Source organism: Osmerus mordax, chromosome 9 (assembly GCF_038355195.1).
Source record: "Osmerus mordax isolate fOsmMor3 chromosome 9, fOsmMor3.pri, whole genome shotgun sequence".
In the NCBI taxonomy this organism is placed as follows: Eukaryota; Metazoa; Chordata; class Actinopteri; order Osmeriformes; family Osmeridae; genus Osmerus; species Osmerus mordax.
Window position 1 is genome coordinate 1,366,237 of NC_090058.1, and position 24,081 is coordinate 1,390,317.

The 24,081-nt window shown below is 49.2% G+C and overlaps 3 protein-coding genes across 4 annotated transcripts in view; all 3 read right to left on the bottom strand.

The window, feature by feature from the left end:
• Positions 1–1,755: 1,755 nt before the first annotated feature.
• On the bottom strand, positions 1,756–11,354 carry lin52 (lin-52 DREAM MuvB core complex component). The gene is made up of 6 exons (XM_067243573.1): positions 11,261–11,354; positions 10,711–10,785; positions 10,578–10,615; positions 10,411–10,477; positions 10,234–10,317; positions 1,756–2,176 (listed from the first exon to the last, which is right to left on the bottom strand). The coding sequence occupies exons 1-6, from the start codon at positions 11,277–11,279 to the stop codon at positions 2,121–2,123; spliced, it is 339 nt and encodes a 112-aa protein (XP_067099674.1). The 5' UTR covers positions 11,280–11,354; the 3' UTR covers positions 1,756–2,120.
• A 29-nt stretch (positions 11,355–11,383) lies between these two features.
• Positions 11,384–19,238, bottom strand: pomt2 (protein-O-mannosyltransferase 2). 2 transcript variants are annotated; one of them, XM_067243571.1, is made up of 22 exons: positions 19,134–19,238; positions 18,295–18,629; positions 18,124–18,208; positions 17,768–17,872; positions 17,215–17,323; positions 16,855–16,963; positions 16,513–16,672; positions 16,017–16,123; positions 15,583–15,665; positions 15,385–15,494; positions 15,100–15,166; positions 14,950–15,010; positions 14,750–14,828; positions 14,471–14,622; positions 13,993–14,084; positions 13,819–13,895; positions 13,659–13,730; positions 13,512–13,571; positions 13,304–13,409; positions 12,914–13,054; positions 12,669–12,780; positions 11,384–12,128 (listed from the first exon to the last, which is right to left on the bottom strand). In XM_067243571.1, exons 2-22 carry the CDS (start codon positions 18,618–18,620, stop codon positions 12,023–12,025), a joined length of 2,319 nt encoding a protein of 772 aa, XP_067099672.1. In that variant the 5' UTR covers positions 18,621–18,629; positions 19,134–19,238; the 3' UTR covers positions 11,384–12,022. The 2 variants fall into 2 exon arrangements, with proteins under 2 accessions (XP_067099672.1, XP_067099673.1); XM_067243572.1 differs by lacking the exon at positions 19,134–19,238 and adding an exon at positions 19,048–19,079.
• Positions 19,239–19,459: 221 nt separating this feature from the next.
• The window catches only part of LOC136949020 (latent-transforming growth factor beta-binding protein 2-like), an 86,191-nt gene continuing 81,569 nt past the window's right edge, over positions 19,460–24,081 (bottom strand). The window contains 3 exon segments of the mRNA XM_067243212.1: positions 19,460–21,613; positions 22,994–23,143; positions 23,284–23,592. Coding sequence (XP_067099313.1) covers positions 21,438–21,613; positions 22,994–23,143; positions 23,284–23,592 — 635 coding nt within the window. The 3' untranslated portion in view covers positions 19,460–21,437.

Genomic DNA, 24,081 nt, shown 5'->3' on the forward strand with positions numbered 1-24,081 from the left:
CTGTTAAGATCTTTTGCTTAGGAAGGTCACTGGATAATGGGATTTGCAATGGGGGCTGTATTATTAACATAACTATGCATTAGACCTGCCCCTGGAGATTGCTGAAGCCTGGTATTTTATACCATGCAATCAAAATGAAGGATCGCCAGAGCCCACATGGTCATTCATCTACATACTCTGTTCAGACAGAATGACTCAGACACTGCTTTACTTTGCTCTAATCAGACATCGCAAGGAACAGTAGCTGTAGCACATTTAGTGATTCCGCCTGGATATACTGCTGAATCAAGCACCTCCTCTGTTCTGGAACAACCTGATGACAGCACACATCTTGTGCCGAGTCAGGGGAAAACTAAAACAGTGTTGGAGGTTGTGCTTGTTTCCACGCCCCAGGCAGTGCTAGCTCCAGTTCTCATGGCTCCTCCTTAATAGCGTGCTAGGGAGTTTTGCTTGCTGGGATTGCTTAATTAGGCGAGGAGTTGATTAATTTGCACTAATTGACAGCTAATTAAAGGCTTGAGGGCACATTGGATTGACGTTTGTGGGGGCAGCGGGCTCTGTGAGGTCACGGCACGGGGCTGTGGAGCGATGAGGGGGGGGGGGTCCCCCTGCAGACAGGCCCCCTCCATGGGGAACGACCTGTTCCTCCAGCAGCATCTACAGGACCAGGCCTGGGCTGACACACACCTGTTACTCCTCCATACTGCGGACGCCGGGTCACTTACCATCGATCTACGCGAGTCAACATCAACAAGTGTCATCAGCACGCCGCCACTAAGCTCTGCTCTGTCAAAAGATCAACTCCCGGTGGCAAAATTGGACCTAATAAAACTTCTGCCAGTGTGGTACTGATAACGTGACAGAAAATAAGGTTAAGTTTACATCCATTCAACTTTTGACTGTTGGAGTAAGAAGGGTGTTTTACGGTACTGGTACTCAAGATACATTCCTGCATATCAGCCCCCCTCCACCCCACACAGCCCCCCCTCCACCCCACACAGCCGCCCCCCTCCACCCCACACAGCCCCCCCTCCACCATACACAGCCCCCCATCCACCCCCCCCAAGCCACTGGGCTGTCCCAGGACAGGACACTCCAGTGAGCACAGAACAACAGTCTGAGAATGGAGAAATTAAATAAATAATCCATAATTTCCAGAGGTGAATCAGGGTCCATGCTTGAGGCGGGGGCAGCCACTTGGGTAGCTCTGCCCTTTGTCCGTGTGAATCGGAAAGACAACCGGGGGCTTATTAGCAGCCTGTGGAGACGTGGAGCTTGCGGAGGGAGAGCTCACCAGCATGGCCCCAGCTACACCTCCAGCAGGGAACAGCCCGAGGCGTTGTCTTACCTAATCACGCCGGACGGACTTCTTTTTTGTTTCCTGTTCGACATGCCTGTCCGATTCCCCTTTTTGCTTGACCGCTAGCGCCGAAGTCGCTGGAAGTGTGCTAATTAGAAAAAAAACAGTCCTAGTAATCATGTCAGCTCTCATTAACAGAGATGACAATGAGCTAGATTATTTTTACGCAATGTTTTGTGTGTGGGTTCTACTTCCTGTCCTCGTTAGATGAGAGTGGCTGTGAGGAGGGGGGGGGCAGTCACATCAGAGCTCCTTTATTCAGAGGAGGCGTCCCGTACCCACTGGCGTGGAACCCCCAGACACCAACTTACCGCCCTGATTCAAGTTTGTGCGGTCAATCAAAACATTTTGGACAATTCGGATCAAGTATGGGTTCCGGTCACAATAATATGACATTTCATTTAACGACTTTATTACACAATTTGGCGAAATGCAAATAATGTAAAAAATGGATGAAATAAAATAATAAATAGTCAACAGGTGAAACTAAAGACAGAAGTGGTTTTGAAAACAACAGAAATGGACGTCAGGGTGAAAACAGATGGCAGCCCTTTAGTGTCTTCAAACAACTCAGTCCTCAGTGTGTGAGGGGTCAAACTGGGTCCCAATGCAAGTCTCTGACATCAAGGTGGGGAGGAGGCGGTGGTGGTGAGTGTATTCACCAAGGCATAAGGTCAGACCTGGGTCAGAGGTCAGACCCGGGTCAGAGGTCAGACCCAGCCTGTTCTTCAGCCCCTGGCTAGCCACCATCCTGAACAGTTCACTTCTTAGGTCTCTCCAAGATGTTCAGGAACTTTCCTCTGGTCATTTCCCTGGCTGAAGAGAAAGGCAGAGAAATGTAAATCATCAGAGCAAACATTGTCATTCAAGTTCAGAGTCCACTTCTCCCGAGGCTGGCCTTGGAACAGCTACAGCAGCACAGGCCAGTACCTTGCCACACAGTAGCCACTTAGCAATGCGAGTCATGTATTTAATTTGTGCGATGCCGAACGTGGGAGGTAATTTATACAAACATCTGTTCACTCTGGACATGGTAAACAACATAAGACACGGGCTCTCTACCAGAGACGCTGCCTGTGATTGCTGTCTGAGGGCGGGCAGAGGCAGCCGGGCAGAGGCAGGAAGTCAGGCATGCCTGCCTCCATGTGCTGGAGAGGAAGAGATGTCAGGAGGGAGACAAGACAAGAACAGGCTGTTCTCATCGATCACACGTTTCATTCAGTGTAGGCTAATATACGACTGAACATGAATTAAAGAGAAAGCTACAGAGAGCAAGCTGCTTCAAGGTAAGGACTGAGGCCCAGGTTCAGACTGCAGTGACACACAGAGAGAGAGAGCTTGGTGGGATCTACAAAGGTGAGACAGCTCATCAACGAGGCGTCTCCATACTGGATGTGAAGAGAGCCAGAGAGCGTGCTGGAAGCAGGCCTATTGATCCCTTCCACTCCTAATCGCTAGTCTGTCTAGGGATGTCCTTGCTAAGGGCTCCTTTATGTACACCACTGATTTCTGGAGAGATATGCTAATTGAAGACAAATCTCTCTCACCTCTCTCTCTCTCACCCCCCCTCCCCTCCCCCCCTCCCCCCCTCCCTCCCTCCCCTCTCTCCCTCCCCCCCTCCCTGGCAGGGCCATGCCCCTAGAGTCTCCTCCCCCTGTGAAACACTCATTAATCAGAGTTCACTGAAGCCCTCCCCAGTCAGAAACACATTATTTGCATCACCACAGTCTGATTAAGAGAACAGCTTTAGGAACCTGCACTCTGTATGTATGTAAGGAACAAAACGCACACACACAAAAGCACAAATAGCTTGGGAAGATGATGAGTCAAACCTTTTCTCAGCTCCATCCATGAATTTCCTCTCTCACTAAAACAACCGCCTGCCTGCCAACTCACTCTGTCTCACACACACACACACACACACACACACACACACACACACACACACACACACACACACACACACACACACACACACACACACACACACACACACACACACACACACACACACACACACACACACACACACACACACACACACACACACACACACACACACACACACACACACAGCTTTCTCACAGGCCACAGGAGATCAATACTGATTAGGGGGAGTTAGAAATTTGTTTAGTTGATTAGAAAGGTCAATTACTAATTCTATACCAAGTTAATCAGCAACTTGTTATAGCTGCCATCCATACCAGATGACAGCGTATGGATTGGTGCAGAGGTCCCTGTCTCGACCCTGCTGATTGGCTGCTTTCTAATTATTCTGAAGCCCATGCTGACCATAGATGACATCAGAGCCTGTGACTGCAGATCAACAGGTAGCAGGTTCAAATATCCCCGGTACATCACTTTAGATAAAAGTCATTTAGCAGATGCTCTTATCCAGAGTGACTTACAGTAAGTACAGGGACATTCTCCTCAAGGCAAGTAGGGTGAAGTGCCTTGCCCAAGGACACAACGTCATTTGCACGGCCGAGAATCGAACCGGCAACCTTCTGATTACTAGCCCGACTCCCTAACCGCTCAGCCATCTGACCCCCTAGGCACCCTGATGGCATCACCATGGTCACCAGCAGCCCATCCTGCTCAGTCACAGCATCCTGCAGCTTCCAGAACCACCCTCACAGTCCTGCTGGAAAGAGAGGGACCATGGTCTCACGCATGCACGCAGAGCAACTCCCCAGTGTGTGAAATGACAGTAATCATCACTGGGCTGCCCCCCTGCCCCCGGGGGTCTCCGTGTGCAGGGGAGGCTGGACCCCAGTTACCCCCAGAGACAGACGACCACCTGGGCTAACAGGAGTCCTGGCCCCTGGCCCCCGGCTCCCCACACTCACTTTCATTAAGAGTCGGGCAGACGAGTCGGCCAGACTAATCTGACCCCCGTCGGCTGGATCCTGCTGCCACCCAGCTATTACTGCCTCTAAGCTTTACTTAATGGATTTAACATCCATTCTCACTGCCTCGCTGCTGTGAGTCGCTCCCCCAGGACTGTGGAGGGAGACGACACACGTGCAAACACACACCCCCCCATCAACACCACCCCACCTCTCCACACACACACCCCCACCTCTCCACACACACACCCCCACCTCTCCACACACACACCCTCATCATCAACACATTCACCCTCCTTCCTCAACCCTCCCTCCCCCGCCCTGCACATACACCTGACGCTCATGTTTGTGTTCAAAATTCAATTACCCACTTATTGATACTTCACAGAGATGTTTAAGATGCAGACAGGGCCTGTGATTTCCCAGGAGAGCCACTGGTTCCTCTTTATGTCCCCACTGAGAGCACCGCACCCCTCCCCCCCTCCTCTATCCTGCTCCTCCCTCCTCCTCCCCCGCTCCTCTATCCTGCTCCTCCCTCCTCCTCCCTCCCTCCTCCTCCTCTATCCTGCTCCTCCCTCCTCCTCTCCCCCTCCTCTATCCTGCTCCTCCCTCCCCCTCCTCCCATCTCTCCCTTCTACACTCTCCATCTCTATCCCCCTTTTTCCCCATCCCTCTCTTCTCCCCTCCTCTGTCTCATCCTCTTCTACGCATCCCTGTCTAGCTGTGAGGACTGACCCCCCTCACCACAAACACATACAAAATCTCACACACACACAATCAATTACACACACACACACACGCACACACACACACACACACACAGAGCCCTCCCCTGCTCTGCCCCAGCTAGCTCTGTCAAGAGGTGTCCTTATTAATAGGCAATCAGTCAAAATTCATTCATTTAAAAGCCTAAAAGGTTTCCCTACCAGCAGTATGATTAGCTAGGAAAGAAAATCCAATGAATTCCTAATGCCTTTATGGAAATGAGGTGTCATTTCCGATCTGCTCAAGAAGGCGGCATGCAGGCAAGTCTAGGGAGGCGGTGTGTGTGTGAGTATGTTTATGTGTTTGCTGTGAGTATGTGTGTGTATGTTTAAGTGTGTGTGTGTGAGTATGTTTATGTGTTTGTGTGTGTGTCAGCTTCAACTCTAATCCTAGTGCAGACGGTCCTGTTTCTAAGGATCCACAGTATTTCTGTATCTCAGCGGTGCAGTCTAGAATCCCAAGCAGCAGCAGGTGTAGTTCAGCAATGATGACATCTCTGTCGTGACAGGAACCTGGCAGAGGAGACTTCTAGTCACAGAGGCCCTTCCCATTGTGAAGGGACCTCCATAGAGGAGAGAGAGGAAGAGAGAAGAGGAGGATGGAGGGGGAGAGAGGAGCGGCCCCTTGTTCCTCATTCAGCTTGTGTCGGGAGGCGTGATGCCACTTCATAACCCGCCCGCCACGCCCTGATGGATTGATGGAGGAACATTAGCACAGCGAGGCCCCATGAACGCTATCATACTCAGCAGCGCTGCCGTCTTAATGGGTCCAGATTGATCTGGAGGAGGGAGCGAGGGAGGGAGGGGAGGAGGAGGTGGATAGGTCATGGGTAACCTTCAGCCTCACCTCAAAAGACGAGGGGGCGGGGTCAGCAGGCGAGGGGGCGGGGTCAGCCTCACCTCAGAAGACGAGGGGGCGGGGTCAGCAGGCGAGGGGGCGGGGTCAGCAGGCGAGGGGGCGGGGTCAGCAGGCGAGGGCTAGCAGCACGCAGGGCTAGCAGCACGCAGGGCTAGCAGCACGCAGGGCTAGCAGCACGCAGGGCTAGCAGCACGCAGGGCTAGCAGCACGCAGGGCTAGCAGCACGCAGGGCTAGCAGCACGCAGGGCTAGCAGCACGCAGGGCTAGCAGCACGCAGGGCTAGCAGCACGCAGGGCTAGCAGCACGCAGGGCTAGCAGCACGCAGGGCTAGCAGCACGCAGGGCTAGCAGCACGCAGGGCTAGCAGCACGCAGGGCTAGCAGCACGCAGGGCTAGCAGCACGCAGGGCTAGCAGCACGCAGGGCTAGCAGCACGCAGGGCTAGCAGCACGCAGGGCTAGCAGCACGCAGGGCTAGCAGCACGCAGGGCTAGCAGCACGCAGGGCTAGCAGCACGCAGGGCTAGCAGCACGCAGGGCTAGCAGCACGCAGGGCTAGCAGCACGCAGGGCTAGCAGCACGCAGGGCTAGCAGCACGCAGGGCTAGCAGCACGCAGGGCTAGCAGCACGCAGGGCTAGCAGCACGCAGGGCTAGCAGCACGCAGGGCTAGCAGCACGCAGGGCTAGCAGCACGCAGGGCTAGCAGCACGCAGGGCTAGCAGCACGCAGGGCTAGCAGCACGCAGGGCTAGCAGCACGCAGGGCTAGCAGCACGCAGGGCTAGCAGCACGCAGGGCTAGCAGCACGCAGGGCTAGCAGCACGCAGAGCTGTTACCTCCTCTGCCTGAGGCATGCTGAGTCCCTCAGGACCACTCTGCTTTCAATTACCTCCAATAACAGTAGTTACCAGAGTCCTCAGAGGTCCCTGGGGCCAGGGGCCTGCTGCCCTACTCAGTGGCCCACGACAAGGCATTCATCACAGGGCTGAGAGGCAGCTGGGGCCTGGAGGAGGCACGCGCCGCCCCCCCTCCCCACCACCGCCCCTCAGGGAGAGACCTGACAGAGCGACACAAGGAGGGCGTCTCTGGGGCCATGGTGTGAGTCCTACCTTCCTTACACACCCACACAAACATGTAAAAACAAAACAGGCCTGTTTGTGAATCAACGTGCACAGCTAGTGCAGCCCAACACATCTGCATGTCATACTCAGGCTTTTTGCTGTGCATAAGATCTCCATCTCCCCCATAACCGGAGTACAGATGACTTATTAATGTGGTATATATAGATATATCTATATATACCAAAAGTGGTCTGAACCAGCAGGCTGCTGTGTGAGGGGGAGGCAGTGCCTTCCAGCAGCCCCTCACTCCCAGGGGAGGGAGGGGGCCTGGGGAGGGAGGGGGCCTGGGGAGGGAGGGAGGGGGCCTGGGGAGGGAGGGGGCCTGGGGAGGGAGGGGGGGAGGGTTCTTTGGCTGATTGTTGCATGTCCATTAAGCAGCTTCCTCTTTAATAGCCCACATGTTGAAGGGGGAGGGGGGGAGGGGCAGTAAATCCTGTCCTCTGCCCCCCACCCCCCCTCCCCCACCCCCCCGGTTGTGACGCCTCTCTCCCACGGCTCGTTTACGGCCGCTGAAGAGCACACAAACGTGATGAAAAAGTAGTGCAGATTTACAAGGCCTCCGCTGACAGGCGGGAAAAGGAGAAAATTAAAGTGAAGCACATTAACCAGGCGGCCATTACCTCCCTGCTCAGAGCCCCATAATGACCCAGCGCTGTCATGTTCACCTGAGGGGAGGGACGGCCCACCTGCCTCCCCCCTCAGCACCATGGTGTTTACACTAGCCAGGCCTGGCAGACAGGACAGACAGACAGACTTCTAATGGATGAACTTCAGTTCTGTCTGGGCAATCCAAGCAGACAGACACTGCTCGTCTCCAACAGCTCTGAACTTTACTGAGGTGAGGTCACCTTCAACCTCATGCGTTTACCTTCAACACCACCGCACCTTCAACACCACCGCACCTTCAACACCACCGCACCTTCAACACCACCGCACTTTCAATAACACCACACCTTCAACACCACCGCACCTTCAACACCACCACACCTTCAACACCACCACACCTTCAACACCACCACACCTTCAACACCACCGCACCTTCAACAACACCACACCTTCAACACCACCACACCTTCAACACCACCGCACCTTCAACACCACCGCACCTTCAACACCACCGCACCTTCAACAACACCACACCTTCAACACCACCGCACCTTCAACACCACCGCACCTTCAACACCACCGCACCTTCAACACCACCGCACCTTCAACAACACCACACCTTCAACACCACCGCACCTTCAACAACACCACACCTTCAACACCACCGCACCTTCAACAACACCACACCTTCAACACCACCACACCTTCAACACCACCACACCTTCAACACCACCACACCTTCAACACCACCACACCTTCAACACCACCGCACCTTCAACACCACCGCACCTTCAACACCACCGCACCTTCAACACCACCGCACCTTCAACACCACCGCACCTTCAACACCACACCTTCAACACCACCGCACCTTCAACACCACCACACCTTCAACACCACCGCACCTTCAACAACACCGCACCTTCAACACCACCGCACCTTCAACACCACCACACCTTCAACACCACCACACCTTCAACACCACCACACCTTCAACACCACCGCACCTTCAACACCACCACACCTTCAACACCACCACACCTTCAACACCACCGCACCTTCAACAACACCGCACCTTCAACACCACCACACCTTCAACACCACCGCACCTTCAACACCACCACACCTTCAACACCACCACACCTTCAACACCACCGCACCTTCAACACCACCGCACCTTCAACACCACCGCACCTTCAATAACACCACACCTGGTCAAATGAACACTGTTACAGCTCTAATGGGGTTTGATCTGGTGGTCCTCAGATATTCAAATATAGACAAATATTCCTGTAATTTAACCTGAGCTCTTGTTTGGGTCAAATAAACTGATCCAGAATCAGACAATTATCAGCTTGTTTCATTTGGATTTTATGTGTGTATGTAGACTCACAGAAAAGTTCCTCATCTGTAAATATGAAATCTGAAATAAGCAGCTTCTACATCATTCAGCGACATCTCTGGTGAAGACAATTACACTAATCTGGCCTGGCATTTTCATTCAGATTGAGGGCTGTCGGATCACTTGTGGTGTCCTCAGCTTCCAGGCAGACAGATACTCTGAATAGCTTCTATTCAAGTGATGTCTCTTAGCAACCACTCCAACAGGGGCTTCCATTAACCACAAAAAAGCTGATGTGTACCAAAAAACACACCCGTCTACTGCTTGTGAGTAGGGCAAAGCTTTGACAAATCATGTCTGGTGTAATCCGCTCTAGACTCAGCCTACTTTAATCATCCTGTATTTATGGAATTTTCCAGAACGCCAGCGGCGCTCACCGTGGAGGGAGGATGCGCAGACGTCGTCTCACCGCCCTGCCTGCCTGCCCGCCCTGCCTGGCACGGCCGACTTGCCTGACCTGCAGGACGCCTGGAAGGTCAGAGGGTCTTGCCCCCTCTACAAGATTACAGCTGACTGTTTCAAACAGACATGTCAGCTAAACCATGATTTCAAAGAACTACCTTTCAGGGACTGCCAACGACAAGCAGAGGAACTTCATCACCAGAAACATTACGAGTCTGACATCATTCAGCTGGATTCGCTTTTAAGTAATGTACGGGGGCAGAGAGCTAAAATATATGTTTGGTGCTTCTATTGAATAGTGAATGCTTCAACCTTGGGATAGCTAGGATATTCCCCGAGCAAGTGCCTTTAACCCATCTTCCTCTTTGGGAAAACATGAGCACTTTGCTACATCACTCTAATCCTCACTCTAAGGATTAGGACAATGAAGGCAGAAAATCTGTCAAACCAGATTCCGCTCCCAGCATATCGGAATACTCACTATGAGGTGCAAGACTTCCATACGTAAACAGTCTTTCCAACAGAGACACTGGGTTCTATGGTTTATTATTGTGATGAAATTCAAACATGAAGAGGAGAAAGTGGCTGTCCTTGAGTGACACAGTCTCACTCCCCCACCCCCCTCGCTCCCCCTCCCCTCCCCACATACCCGACAGAGGTGACAGAAATTAGCCAAAGGACTACCTGCACCATCTAGTGGTGAGTTGTAAGATATCAGCTTCAGATGACAGCAAGAGGGAAAATAACCTGGGACAGTGTTTATATGTGCTGTGGTTTGCTAAAGTAACCAAGAGCTTGTGCCGATTCACAGATGAAATAATGATGATATGACGTATGAGAAGATATGTTGTGTTAAGTTATGTTATATATACTTACACTCCTCCAGGCCCAGCTGATAGGCTAGATTCTGAAGCCCTTTGATCTTCTCCATCAGGTTGGCTGTTGTCAGACTACCCAGTTCTGTGGACCGGTTTCACACACAGTCAACACCGGCTCAAGTACTCAGACTGGTAATGTAGTTATGGTTGTATGGTCACATGGAACCGTTTTCACCTTTTAACATCTCAATGTCTTCACATTCCAGTTCAGCCATCCACTTAGGGGGTGAATTGTTGATCGGCTGAAATATGAGACAAAATACTCTTCTTATAGATTCCAACCCTTTTTTTATGGTAGCCAACATTAAAACCTAGATTCTATATATGTTTGAGTGAACTCACATTTTTACAGGAGGCAGCAAATTCTGCAACTCCTGGTACTGTGAGAAAGATAATGAAGAATCAGGCAAAACAATGGACCGCAATAATGTACTCGTACATAGAAGCCAAGAGGTTTGGGAGTGTTGAACCTTACACTGCTCTGGCCACAGGTCTGGCGAGGCTCGATCCAGCTTCTCGAAGCTCAGCAGAGAAGACTCAAAATCATCACCTTGCGAGCCAGGAAAAGGGTTGTCAATTCAACATTATCTATGTTCAATTACACCATCAAGGGCGATGTCAAATTTCATTTATATTAACTTAATTAGATAATAATATATATGAGGGAGATGTTGCCAGGTCAATCTTTGCCAGTTTTGTTGGCAAATTCATCACACTTTGCTAGTTGGAAACATTAACTAAAAATCTCAGTTGTCGACCAAAATGAAATACATTTTGGTGGTGTGGTACTCTATACTGTTGCTAGTTAGCTTGCTTGCTAGCTTTCCCAAACAATAACACTATAGCTAGTGGATCAACTGGTGAAAAAAACGTTGCTACACATTATCTGACAATACAGTATCTTCACGTTTATGAACTCACATGTTCGCACAAACCTGGACTCAAAAACATAACAGTTTGATGGAACGACGACATTAAAAAGGCATTTTTTACACTCCGTAACTGAGAGGGGAATTAGAATTTACCTCCATTTGGGGACGCCATCTTCAGATTCGCACACGTGACACAAGACAACCAATGGTTTGACACCAGTCCAGACTGACGTGTACATCAAGGTCTGCACTATCTCCAGCTCATACAGACACAAAAACGGTTATTAATATTTATTTATAAAATGGGAAAACAAAGAAAAATGAGGTTTAGTTAGTTGAAGTAACAGTCCACTTCACAAACAGAAAGACGACTTACGCCGTACTATTAAACAATGTTCACATCAATCCCGCCAAAACATTAAATTAAAGGACATTTTCAAAATTAAATTATTGATTATTGTTATTAGTGTTCTCAGTTTCTGTACACTCTCCTCAGGCACTTATTATTGCAAATCAGTACAAACTTAACACGATAAGGCAGTTCAGTTGACATCATTAGCACTCTCTCAAACATGTGCCAGTGATTTAAGTTTTTAGACGCTAACTTAGACAGAGTACGTGTATCTGGTCCTGTTATTGCACAACGCACCACTGTGCGGCTCAAGTATTTTGTAAACTGAAATGTACTGAAACTACATGAATAAATCACCTTTAAATGGTGAGACACACATGTAAAACACTTGACCGTGTAAACAATTGTCTAGTTCACATTATGAAAATACCTTGAAATTCAGAAAGAAATATGATGTGTTGGGAACATACAATACTTGCTTAAAAGTCACTGATATAAAACTTTTATATAAAACTAGGTTTTGTCGAAATGGTGGGCACACTACTCCTTCTACAGTTAAGTGACTAAAACTCCCAAGAGTCCATCCACTTCATGCCTGCCATGGTGCTGGCTGGGTCGTGTGCCAGTGGCCCTTTCATCCCGTACGAGAGAGGGTGAAACAGATAGAAGCTGGGTGGAACACAAAACAAACAGAAACGTAATGCATTAAATGAGGAGAGGGAATAACGGGAGCCGTTTCATAACTGATTCATCTCGAGAGGGTTTGTTTTCAAATGTGGGCGAGACAGCAGCCGTTAAATATCATATTCTTAATATAAATTGTGTGTTTCTGTGTGTGTGACTAAATGACTAAATGTAAAATGACTAAATGTAATGTAAAATGTGTGTGTGTGTGGTGGGACGGACAGATTGGCCGTTTTCCAAAAGGGTTGGACGTTACATTTAGTCATTTAGCAGACGCTCTTATCCAGAGTGACTTACAGTAAGTACAGGGACATTCCCCCCGAGGCAAGTAGAGTGAAGTGCCTTGCCCAAGGACACAACGTCATTTGGCACGGCCTGGAATCGAACTAGCAACCTTCAGATTACGAGCCCGATTCCCTAACCGCTCAGCCACCTGACTCCCCTATCCCTGTATAATGAAACCTCCACCCCTGTCGATATGTACGCAGGCTGGAAGGGGAGGCCGAGGCCTCGTTAGCAGGTCACCTGTAGAGAACACCACCCAGCAGCACCACCTGCCCACACCGCAGCAGCCAGAGCGAGGAGGGAGGGGACAGGCACAGCTCCGCAGCACGCAGCAGGGTGTCCACCGTCACTCCTGACACACAAAACAACAGGGCGAAAATGACGAATCATTGTCAACATCTCAAACCTGCAGCCATGATCCTTACTGTGGAGGCAGACCACAGCGATGTTGGTCCAGGGAGACGAGGGGGGAGAGGGTGCCGTACCTGTGAGCATGCTGCTGAACAGCATGGCAGGAAAGTAGTGGTGGTAATACAGGATGCGGCCCATGGTGTAGAAGGGGGCGTAGTGAAGCAGCCAGCCAAGGAACAGCAGGCCTCCACCCTCCCTCAGTACTCTGCACAGCTCTGGAACACACCGAGGGGAGATGGATGGAGGGGGACGGAGGGAGGTGGAGCAGGGGGGGATAGAGGGAGGGGGGACGGAGGGAGGTGGAGCAGGGGGGGATAGAGGGAGGGGGGACGGAGGGAGGGGGGAAATGGAGGGAGGGAGGAAGGGGTAAGAGGGAGTGAGGGGGAGCAGGGGGAAGAGAAGGAGGTTAATCCTACTAGACCATTAAAGACGGACAGTGTGAGTATGTGATGACTGTTACCAACCTTGTCTTTTCTGGTCCAAGGAGACTCCTCTTTGTAGAGCCAGAGAGGCCAGGGTCACCATGGTAACATACAGGCCCAGACAGAACAGGTTCAGCCACCAGATCACCTGAGAGACACACACACACACACACACACACACAGTCACACCAGCACCGCATGTGTGAGGTAGACACAGGTAACTACACAGGCATGTCAGCAGAATACTCACAGGGTTCCCCAGCAGGTAAACTCGATACTCTGTCTCATTCACTCCAGAAAACCTCAACCCCTGTAAGATGACAAACCAGACGTGGTGAGTATATTTTCATTTTATGATGGTTAGAATATTGAGATGTCAGAGATGTGAGCTGTGTACCTGATAGTTCAGCGGCCAGTGCCAGGGTTTAGAGGTCATTTCGTTGTCTTTGGGCTTCAACCCACTGTTGCCCTGGAACAGGAAAAATAAAAACACAATTAGAGCAAATAAAATTCAGTTGGAGAATCCTTCTATATAGATTTTTTTGTTCTTTTCTTACCCTAATCATGACAATGTGGGACTCCACTAGAATCTCCAGGAAGTGAGGTTTCAGCACTGACAGGCTGATATTGGGCACTGTCCACACAGAACATATAGATGTGCTTTTATTGACAACTTCCCATCGTGACTACACACAACGCAGTGTTGACAAAAGAGAGATAAGAAACCGTACGTTTGGGGTTGATGTGGTCTTCAATATTCCACTGGGAGTTTGGGGTCTCCTTCAGGTAGGGGCTACAGGTCACCTCCACCTGCTCCCAGCCCCTGGACACACAGGGAGCCATCAACACCGTTTATGAACGAAGAACATCAGAACGAGGGTAGATGAATATCACCATGGACACAAAGCCTGATTTTCATTGTCTTTTGTGGCATTTTTCATGCTTTATTGGACAGTTTTAAGTGAAGTGTGACAGGAAGAGAGACAAAGAGAGAGACAAAGAGAGAGACACAGACAGACACACAGAGAGAGACACACAGAGAGAGACACAGAGAGGAAGACAGAGAGACAAACAGAGTCAGAGAGACGGAGAGATGTAGCTAAGGGCCAAGGAAGGATTTGAACCCAGGCCGCTGTGGTAAGGCATCAGTCTGCATGGTACTCACACCTATCTGGTGAGCTACCCTCTCCCCCCCGGCCAGATTCTTACCACTTGGGGAGAGTCTTTCCGGAGGAGTAGAGGACACAGCCGGTGGCTTTGTGGAGGAAGCGCACCTTGCTGCGGAGCACCTTCACCAGGTCCCCCCTCCGACCCCCGCTCACCTCCACCTGCCACAGGTCGTTAGGGTCACCCGTCCCGTTCTGGAAGCAGCGCGGCAGGGAGACATTCATGTAAGACTACAACTCCCAGAAGTCCAAATGAACGTCTGCTGTAGTTTCTACACAGACTGTCATCCAGAGAGAGAGACATCTGTAGTTTCTAACTCACAATGCCATATCCTGTGACCTGGAAGTGCTTCTTGGTGAGAGGTGCTTCGTGAAGGTGACTGTGCAGGTTTCTGGTGGTCCTGTAGAACAGGAGAGTCACACTTTAGCTTACAGAACACTGGTGCGTCAGGTTACTGTGCATATGGCTCAAGGATCTGGAATAATAATAATAATAATCTAATCATAGAAGGGAATACTTACTCTTTGTGCTGAAGTCGGATGATGTCACCATCACGGACCAGGTCCGGGGATCCAGATTGTGCTGAAAACAAACAAATCTTCGATGAACAAACTGCTTCAAAGACAGTCATCCCACTACTATTTAGATATTGTGTAACTCCTGCCTCCTACCGTCCCCCTCCTCCTGCCTCTGGAGCAGCCACAGGTTGTTGTAGTCCTTGTGGAGGTAGGCGGTGACCTGGACACAACAACAAGAACATCATGGAGTGTCTGGGATTCAAGCACGAGAAGGAGTTATGTCTAAATGTTACCCAGTAAAGGGTATAATAGTGGTTAGAGCCTTGTACTGCAGATCAACAGGTTGCAGGTTCAGAACTCCCCCTGGTGCGTCGCTCTGGATAAAAGCGTCTGCTAAGTGAAGACAGTATAGGTGATTCTTCGTCTCTGGAGCCTGACCTGCTGCTGTTTGGCCCCCACGCCCTCGGGGTACAGGTGCCAGTGGGAGTGGAGGTACCCTCCAGCGATGCGCAGGTTCTTCACTGTGATGGTGGAGCCGTACGCCAGGTCTGCACAGGAACAACATCGTTCATCCAGTAGCACAAGAGACCTGAGAGCCAGCCCAGCAGATAACCAATCACAGGGATCTAAACTCACATTCCGGCATTGAAGCGTTGTGAAGGTTGTTTCCAATCAGGCGAGACTGGAAGGCGGAGCTGAAGAAGCCGTCTCCAGACCCACTGATATTACGAGACAGCAGGGACAGAAAATGTTCATAATAGGGATGCTCATTTTGAAAAATAATTTGACAGATAACCGGAGCTCGTTAAAACAGATAAACAAAATGAAAACACATTGAATCTGAGAGAGCTAGGTTTAACTACCTGATTGACGACTTTAACAACATAGTAGCAGAAAGTCGCTAGATTTGTCGCTAGAATTTGTCAACACTGGCAACACTGTTTAACCGATAGTATTAACCAGTAAACATTCGTATTGTCGGTTAACGGTTCGGCTACATGGTTAATTATGAGCATCCCTAGTTCATAACAGTCACGTCACACCACGAGAAGAAGTCTACCGCTGCTCACCTCTTGTTCAAGACAACAAAGTGCACAGCAAATATGGTGATGTAGAGAAACAGAGGCAGCAGGATGAGCCCGCACACCCTGGCCAACAAGTGCTTTCCAACGTCGACCTGTCACCGTGGAGAGAGAGAGACAAGACCAGGAGGAATGGAGGTCAGATCCCAGCATGACCGTGTACACTAGTGTTGGGGGTAAGCTAAGGTATATGGAAGTAAATCAGTGACATAATGTTTTGAATTTTAAAAAGGCATTGAATACTTAATATTGAAATAGAAACATCACTGAATTTGTTGATTTTGAATTGACCTCTTTAAAATTTAAATATGAATTGATTTCAATGTAAAAAGAAATGTTTTGGGATCTGAATTTCACCATTCGAATTGAATTAGATTTTTTTAAGCAGAATTTTTTTTTTGGGGGGGGAGGTGGTGTTTAAATTTCAATATTAAATATTCAATGCCTTTTAAAATTCAAAACATAAGTGTGAGAATCACTGTACCAAGGACAAGTGCAGATCTCCCAGAAGTCTCCAGAGGTCCCAGACTGTGTTCAGTCCCACCAGCAAAATGACAAACAGGCCCACAAACTTCACCCCCAGTGCCCCAGCCAGGTTCACGCCAGTCAATACCAGCCACATCCACCAGGGGGAGCTAAAGGGTCTGCAGGATAATTACAAACAGGCGTCAGAACATTAGATGCTCAGGAAATAGTCAAAGAAATACAATATATACCCCTGCATTATGACAGACTTATTTTAAGTATACACCTGCACCTTTGATAATCGTATCTGATAATATTAATCTTCTCATCTGATAAAAACCCAGAGATATGTCCTCCCTACCGGTATCTCTGCTGATTGAACTTGGCCATGCTCAGCACTGCTCCCATTATGAAGAACATCAGGATAGGGTCCAGTAGGATGTACTGGGACAGGGTGATGCAGCCAGTGTCTGCCACAGCGAGGGCCAAGGAAAACAAGCAGTAAAAAACACCAATTAAAAACAAAAAGTATCTGTTACCATCGGATACAGAATCAGGGTTTCTTTTGTCTTCAACAATCCTGGAAAATCTGTCCCCCACTTTCTATGAAGAAAACAACAGCTGCATCCTCTGTGATTAAAAACGCTGTCACACACACACGTTTGACAACAAATGTACACCCCCCTGCACAGAACAACAACAAACACTGAATCTCACTAACCAAAGACGAGCATTGTGGCAGCTATGACAGCAGCAGTCTCCGACTGGGACAGCTCCAGCACTGTGAGGTAGGCAAACACAGGCAGGCAGGCCCCCAAAGCTGCACAGACCTGCAGGCACACAACACATGGGTCAAGCCAGGGGCCTGGTCCTGGTCAGTTCACTGAATAAACCAGGCTTACGTCAGTTACTTTCCCTGACATTACACTGGCTTACTCGGTTAACTCGCTTTCTGGAATAGGCCCCTGGCCTCTACTGTGAAGAGCGCTGTTACATCAAGCTCTCGTTGGAAGCCATGGGCTCTGCTAGGCCACCCTCACCCCTCTCATCCCCCAGTAGTTATGGGCTCTGCTAGGGCCACCCTCACCCCTCTCATCCCCCAGTAGTTATGGGCTCTGCTAGGGCCACCCTCACCCCTCTCATCCCCCAGTAGTTATGGGCTCTGCTAGGCCACCCTCACCCCTCTCATCCCCCAGTAGTTATGGGCTCTGCTAGGGCCACCCTCACCCCTCTCATCCCCCAGTAGTTATGGGCTCTGCTAGGGCCACCCTCACCCCTCTCATCCCCCAGTAGTTATGGTGCTCGTATGTGTCTCCTGGTTTGGAGAAAGGGAAGGTTCCATCGTAGCCGGTCATGTAGCCAGCTAGACCAATCAGCATCTGGAACACAGGGCCCAGAAACAACAAGGTAGGTGCGGCCTTATTGGCCAATTGAAACATGTAGGTGGTGGATCAATTTCTTAACTTGATGTGTATTCAATTCTTCGTTTATATTATGTTGTTGATAAGAATAGCAGCTCATATAGGATTGGGGGTTATTTATTAAAAGGTTTAGACAACAAATGGCAAATAAACTCGACTAGACCTGCTTTCTGTCACTATTAACACCTGCGTGTCAAGATCAGGCTTACTTTGCCAAGAGGAGGATGGACGTCAAAGAAGAAGGTTCTGTTAATGTAGTGGCTCCCCATCTTTCCGAAGTGGGTCTCGTCCCAGCTAGAACATATAAGGATCCCGGTGTGATTACGGTGAACATAAACAGACCCAGTCCGGTGTTTACACCCGGTGCAAATATCACTCACCACACATGAGGGGGTTCCGTTATTTTATAGAGGCGCGTGGAGAAAGAAAGCAGCAACACTACCAGAAGGGGAACGGTGCTGTGCGTCTCAGTATATGGAGGATATATTTCACTGTTAAAACTTTGGCGTGACGTCCCATTTGATGACTGAGAGTCATCTTGAGGGTCTGTATCGTCATCACTGTCTTCGACGTTTGGTTTGGACATCTCATTGTGGCTTAAAGTACGGGAGTTCTGAGTTTCAGTCTTCAGGTTTGCTCTCCGACGTCGTAGAGTTGAGGACTCTTCGCTTCGGTTCGATTGTGCGACACATTCTTCCTTGGCCATTAGTTAAAACTGGAACAAAGTTCGATAATTATCTGACCCTTCCTCACAAACAGCTCAAATCTAGGCTCTACTGTAGCTACCTATTGATAAGACACGTCGACAGTGTAGCTACACTACAGTGGCAGCAAACTGTTGACCAACTGAAATTAGCAGCTAACATTAGACATCAGGTAGAGACAGCTAGAAGATTTTTCAGTAAATGTAAATTACACGTCTACAATCCTCATGATCTTAAACGTTAGCTCGCCAGTACACAGCTTGATAAGGCAACCTGCATGCAACTTGATCCTGGGCTTCCAAATTCCAAAATCTACACTAAACGAGAGCACTTAAATCACATTAAAGAACTGATTACATCTTTGTCCCCGAAGGCCATGCATTTGTTTTCTTAAAACTGAAACGCATAGCTATTTTGCTAGCAACTAACCTGGAAAGTATTTCTAACCTCATCAATGCTTCTAAACATTGCCATAGCGATTTACTGTATAACAGAGTGCCAATTACGTAGCCTACCGATATCAGTAGTGTGCAATATTCAACATTACCCCAGGTGAATGTTATAAGATCTATAATATTCTCCAAGCATGTCGCTCATTCAACAATGCAACTGCGCAAGAGCTGAAGTGGTTGATGGGATTTGTATTCCTTGTAGTTTTATTTTGAGGACGAAACGGAAGCAACTTCCGGGAATCCAAGCCCTCATGATTAACCAATAGGATTATTTTGGGAAAGTCGATTGGCCGCCGGTGTGGTTGCGCTACCCAGCCTCAAAGCGGCGCCATAGTCATGCTGGATTTTAAATGTTTTCCTTTATTACAAAAAATGTTTTAGCATGAAATGCGGACTGCATGATAAAGCCACACAATGAAATACATTTTCTAATTTTATTTCGATGACTGGTAGTGATTACAGTCATGAGGCGAACAAAAGGAATGGTATTTACATTGACCACAGAATACACCACATAATTATAACAACTTCTTTGTGGGTTATTCAATGCCTTAAAACAGCCCAAAATCCATAACAATGCTCACAATGAGGTTGGCCTCACAATGAGACTGTGTGTGATGAGGAATCATACTATAAAGAGAACACAGTGAATACCACAGTAAAAAAATCAAAATCACTGTTGGTTTATTCTCTTTAAATGCAGGTCAAGGGCATTGGTTACAAGAAACAAGACTACCATTGTGTAATAAATGTTTGACAAGATACTGCTCAGCGAGTCTATTGACAAATAAGCGGAATGTGACTTGAAGTTGTAAGAAAGTGAAAAGCGACTCGCTAGAATATGACATGTTGAACCCAGAAACAGACACATGGAAAAGCATGTGTTGCTTTTCAGTTGACAATCACGGCCTGATATTTAGGCACAGAGTTGTTTAGACAGAATAGCTGATGCTTGCATTTGAAAAAAGCATTTGTCTTTGTTCTGAACTTGTAGGATTATTGGCACCACATTGGACTTGTGTTAAGAATAGTGCCATTTCCTAAAAGTACATTTTAATGTCTGCTCCACAGGGCAGGATACATACACTTTATCTAGTAGTGTAAACCACTTTTCTTATTCATAAAAAGATGTTTAAAACAGTTTTTACAGAAATATATAAATCTACATAGCTACAATTGTAATGCAGAATTAATCTTTTTTTTTTGTCTTTTTTTTTTTTCAAACAAAATAATGGGTGCACTATATGCATTATTAGAATATGTAACAAAAATAATACATAGTACTAGATCTGTACAAAACATCCCAATCCTCCTAAAGAAAACCCTGCCTCTTCTCTCGTTCAGAGACGCACACATGGAAACGTTCTCCTGCAGGACCTGAAGACCTTTGAGAAGGACAGACTCACATGGACCTCTGGGCCTCTGCTTTGTCAACACCCGGATCTGCCATGTCAATGGAGACGGCCAACAGAGCCTTTACAAATATATTCCACAGCTCATCATATACATTTACAGCCATTGCATACCCACACAGTGCTCCACCAATCCCCAGCCTTGGTACTGGTGACAGGAAGTGACACGTGATACAGTAGGGTTGGGTTGAGCTTGATTTCCTGGTTGGAGTAGGGTTGATCGGACGCTTATGAGAAAACCTAAGATCTGTCTCCTTACAAGACGGACAGCAGACCAAGGAGGAGGTTGTGGAGTCCATATGAAGGTCTTTTCATTCCATATCTAAAAGGTGGTTTAGAGGTAAATTCCCCCATTGAGCAAAACGGTCTCAGAAAATATCTATGGAATTTCATGATGCATATATGAAGATAAACAGTGACGGTTGGTGGTTGTCTGTGTATGAGATTCTCTCCCGCTCTGATCAACATTTAAGACGACCCCCCCACCGAAGTTTAACAGACTGACATACAAACATGGATCTCTTCCTTGCTTTGCAGAACCTCAGCATGTAAAGGAAATAAATAATAAACCAAAAGAAAAAAAAATTGGGAAAGCTTATGTGGAGAATATGTTTTTACAAAAAACTGTCTGGGTTACAGGTTAATAATGTCAGTCCTCATAAAATCCCTTTAAGAAAACCCCCCCTCTGGAGAAATATTGGATCCTACAAAATACGTTCACTGCAGAGCCTCTGGCTGCCTGAAAGTGTGTGTGTGAGTGTGTGTGGACGTCATATCACCTGCGGTGTGAGTGTGTGTGGACGTTGCATTGCCTGGTGTGTGTGTGAGAGTGTGTGGACTTTGCATCGCCATAGTTGGAGGGTTGGAGCCAGGCTGCAGGAGGGTGGAGGATGAGGGATGGGGGGATGGGGGGTGGAGGAGTAGTCCTAGATGGAGGGAGGCAGGAGAGGAGGACTCAGTTTCCCGCCTCCCTGCGGCCGATCTCTGGGATCTCAGGGATGCAGTGGTGAGGCTTGGCGGAGGCCTGGAAGCCAGGCAGGCAGGAGCACTTGTAGGAGCCCTCTGTGTTGCTACACTCCCCGTTCTCACACAGGGACACCTTGTCGCTGATGTCCTCACACTCGTTGATGTCTGGAGGGAGGAGACACGGAGGGTTAGCCTAGAGAGGGCTCACAGCCACAGCTGCTGCTGGTGGCACAAGTCCAGCTTCAGGACTGCAGAGGGGCTGGGTGGCTGGATCGAGGAGTCTGGATGATTGATGTCACTGAAATCACTTAGAGCACATTCTCATTCTCCACGGTCTCTCGGAACGGTCTTGGCTTATCTACGGGATTCACATTCTCTCTCTTTCTATCATCTCTCTCTCACATTCTGAGTCTCTCTCTCTCCTTCCACATATTACCTAGCATGATGTCTGGGAAGCTCATGGAGTCTTTAACCACTGACACTAATCAAGCATGTCGTCATGTAGCGTGCCCGGACTTTGATCTGGTTGAGGCCCCAATGTGGTTTAAGACCAGTCAGATGTTGTTGCTTACATTAAAAATACATTGTATAAAATTTCTGTTCTCATTCTTGGCCTTCAAGTGGTTTTTATTTTATTTTCTGGCACGAGAGGCCTGATTGTCATTTCTCAAACGACCTTTCCTCTCTCTCTCTGCCGAGGTCGTTTCCATCAGGAGGAAACAGCGATGGGGTGTAGAACATGACTCTGGAACTGGAGTGTGTGCTTCCCACAAGCTTTTTCACAAATCAGAACCAAAGAGTCAGAGTTCTGTCAGCTCTGCTGTGTGGGGGGACGGCAGTCGGCCTTGGAGAGGATGCTGCAGGCTGGGAGATTCCTGCAGCATACTGTAATCTCAGCACATCATTACGAGACCAGGGCTTCTCTTTCAAACTAAACAAACAGCGCTTTTAAAACATGTAATATCCCATGTACTACACGGCAGGGCTGGGATTCAAGGCCTCTCTGCAGGCAGGGGAGTGACTTCAGATACAGACGCAGGAGCAAAGTGCACTCTCCTTGAAGAGAGACACTGGAATCAGTTTCCTGCCAAACATAACCAAAGTGTAACGGAGTGAGAACCGTGAAACTCGCTCCTCAGGTATGTAAGAGGCCACCCGCGTCAAATAAGAGCTAGCTTTTCTTTGGCGTAGTTGGTAGTGGTCGCGCTTGGCAAGTCGGAGGCCGAGCGTTCGAATCAGTGGCGTACTACCTTGTCAGACGGAGCGTGGCTACGGCTCTTACAGAACCGTCACGAAAGCAAGCCTGTAAAATGGACCCGGCTCTCTATCGGGCTTCTTCAATACTGCCTGCAGAGTTACTGTACTGAAGAGAGTCCAGGACTTGTCTCTACCAACCAGAGAGACCGTGCTCATGGCCTGATCTGAAGGCCCCACACCAAGCCGTCTGTGTGCAGGACAGGAAGGGAGAAAGTCACATGTTCTCCTCAGGAGAGCCACCTGGCCGAGGGAGGTGTGTGTGTGGGGCGAACAGTGGGTGGGGCTTACCGACGCACGCCATCTTGGTGAGGTCGAGCTGGAAGCCGTCGAAGCAGTCGCAGGTGTAGCCCTCCCTCACGCGAACGCAGCGACCGTTCTCACAGCCGTTCAGCACGCCACACTCCTCCGCCCGGAGACCCTCGAAGCCAGCGGAGGGCTCTGATTGGACAGGACGGGGGGACAAAATAGCAAAATAACCATTACTGACATAACTACCGTAAACAAAAAAAAAAAAGCCATTAGATCTGATGTGGATCAGCATGTCTGCTGCGTGTGTGAAACCAGGATGCAGGGGGTACCGTAGTGGGGGCGGGCGGGGCGTAGCAGGGGGGGCGGGGGCTCCCGGGGCCGGTGGACAGGGATCCTGAGGGGGGGCTGCCTCCCCCCGTAGTCGCTCTCGCTGGCAGGGTCGGTGAAGAGGGGGATGCCCTGGGGAACCCCCGCGCTGTAGAAGGGCCCCCCCGGGACAGAGGCCCCGTAGTTGTCCCAGTAGGGGCCGTAGGGGCCCTCCACAGCCTCGGAGCTCTCAGGCCCGTACTCGTACCCTGGCCTCTCCCTCAGGCTGTCTGCTCCTCTCCTGGGCAGGTTACACACTGCAGCGTAGTCATCTGAACACACATACAGGCGGAATTTAGTCCGAATCTATAATGTACTTGTGTTCACATTTACTTGTATATCCTTGTGCAATAATGGAATCAATTATATAAGTGTACTGTTCACATTGTATGTACAACTGGTCTGTTCCTGGGGCTGAGACACAGATCTGTGTCTGGTCCTATAGCTGTTCCTGGCTAGATCTGTCCCTGGCTAGATCTGTCCCTGGCTAGATCTGTCCCTGGCTAGCTAGACCTGTCCCTGGCTTGCTAGACCTGTCCCTGGCTAGATCTGTCCCTGGCTAGCCAGACCTGTCCCTGGCTAGCTAGATCTGTCCCTGGCTAGCTAGACCTGTCCCTGGCTAGCTAGACCTGTCCCTGGCTAGCTAGACCTGTCCCTGGCTATCTAGATCTGTCCCTGGCTAGCTAGACCTGTCCCTGGCTAGTCCTACAGCTGTCCCTGGCTAGCTAGACCTGGCCCTGGCTAGCTAGACCTGTCCTTGG

What these genes read in the sequence shown, in the direction of transcription:
- lin52 (XM_067243573.1), bottom strand. An exon ending in AGACCTGTGGCCAGAGCAGT is followed by an intron (nt 10,616 to 10,710) that starts GTAAGGTTCAAC and finishes TCTTTCTCACAG; the next exon opens with TACCAGGAGTTGCAGAATTT. An exon ending in TCAGCTGGGCCTGGAGGAGT is followed by an intron (nt 2,177 to 10,233) that starts GTAAGTATATAT and finishes CTTTCTCTTCAG; the next exon opens with CCAGGGAAATGACCAGAGGA.
- pomt2 (XM_067243571.1), bottom strand. Translation starts at nt 18,620, where the DNA reads ATGGCCAAGGAAGAATGTGTCGCACAATCGAACCGAAGCGAAGAGTCC. An exon ending in TCCATCCTCCTCTTGGCAAA is followed by an intron (nt 17,873 to 18,123) that starts GTAAGCCTGATC and finishes CCTGTGTTCCAG; the next exon opens with ATGCTGATTGGTCTAGCTGG. An exon ending in CCCACATTGTCATGATTAGG is followed by an intron (nt 13,731 to 13,818) that starts GTAAGAAAAGAA and finishes TTCCTGTTCCAG; the next exon opens with GGCAACAGTGGGTTGAAGCC.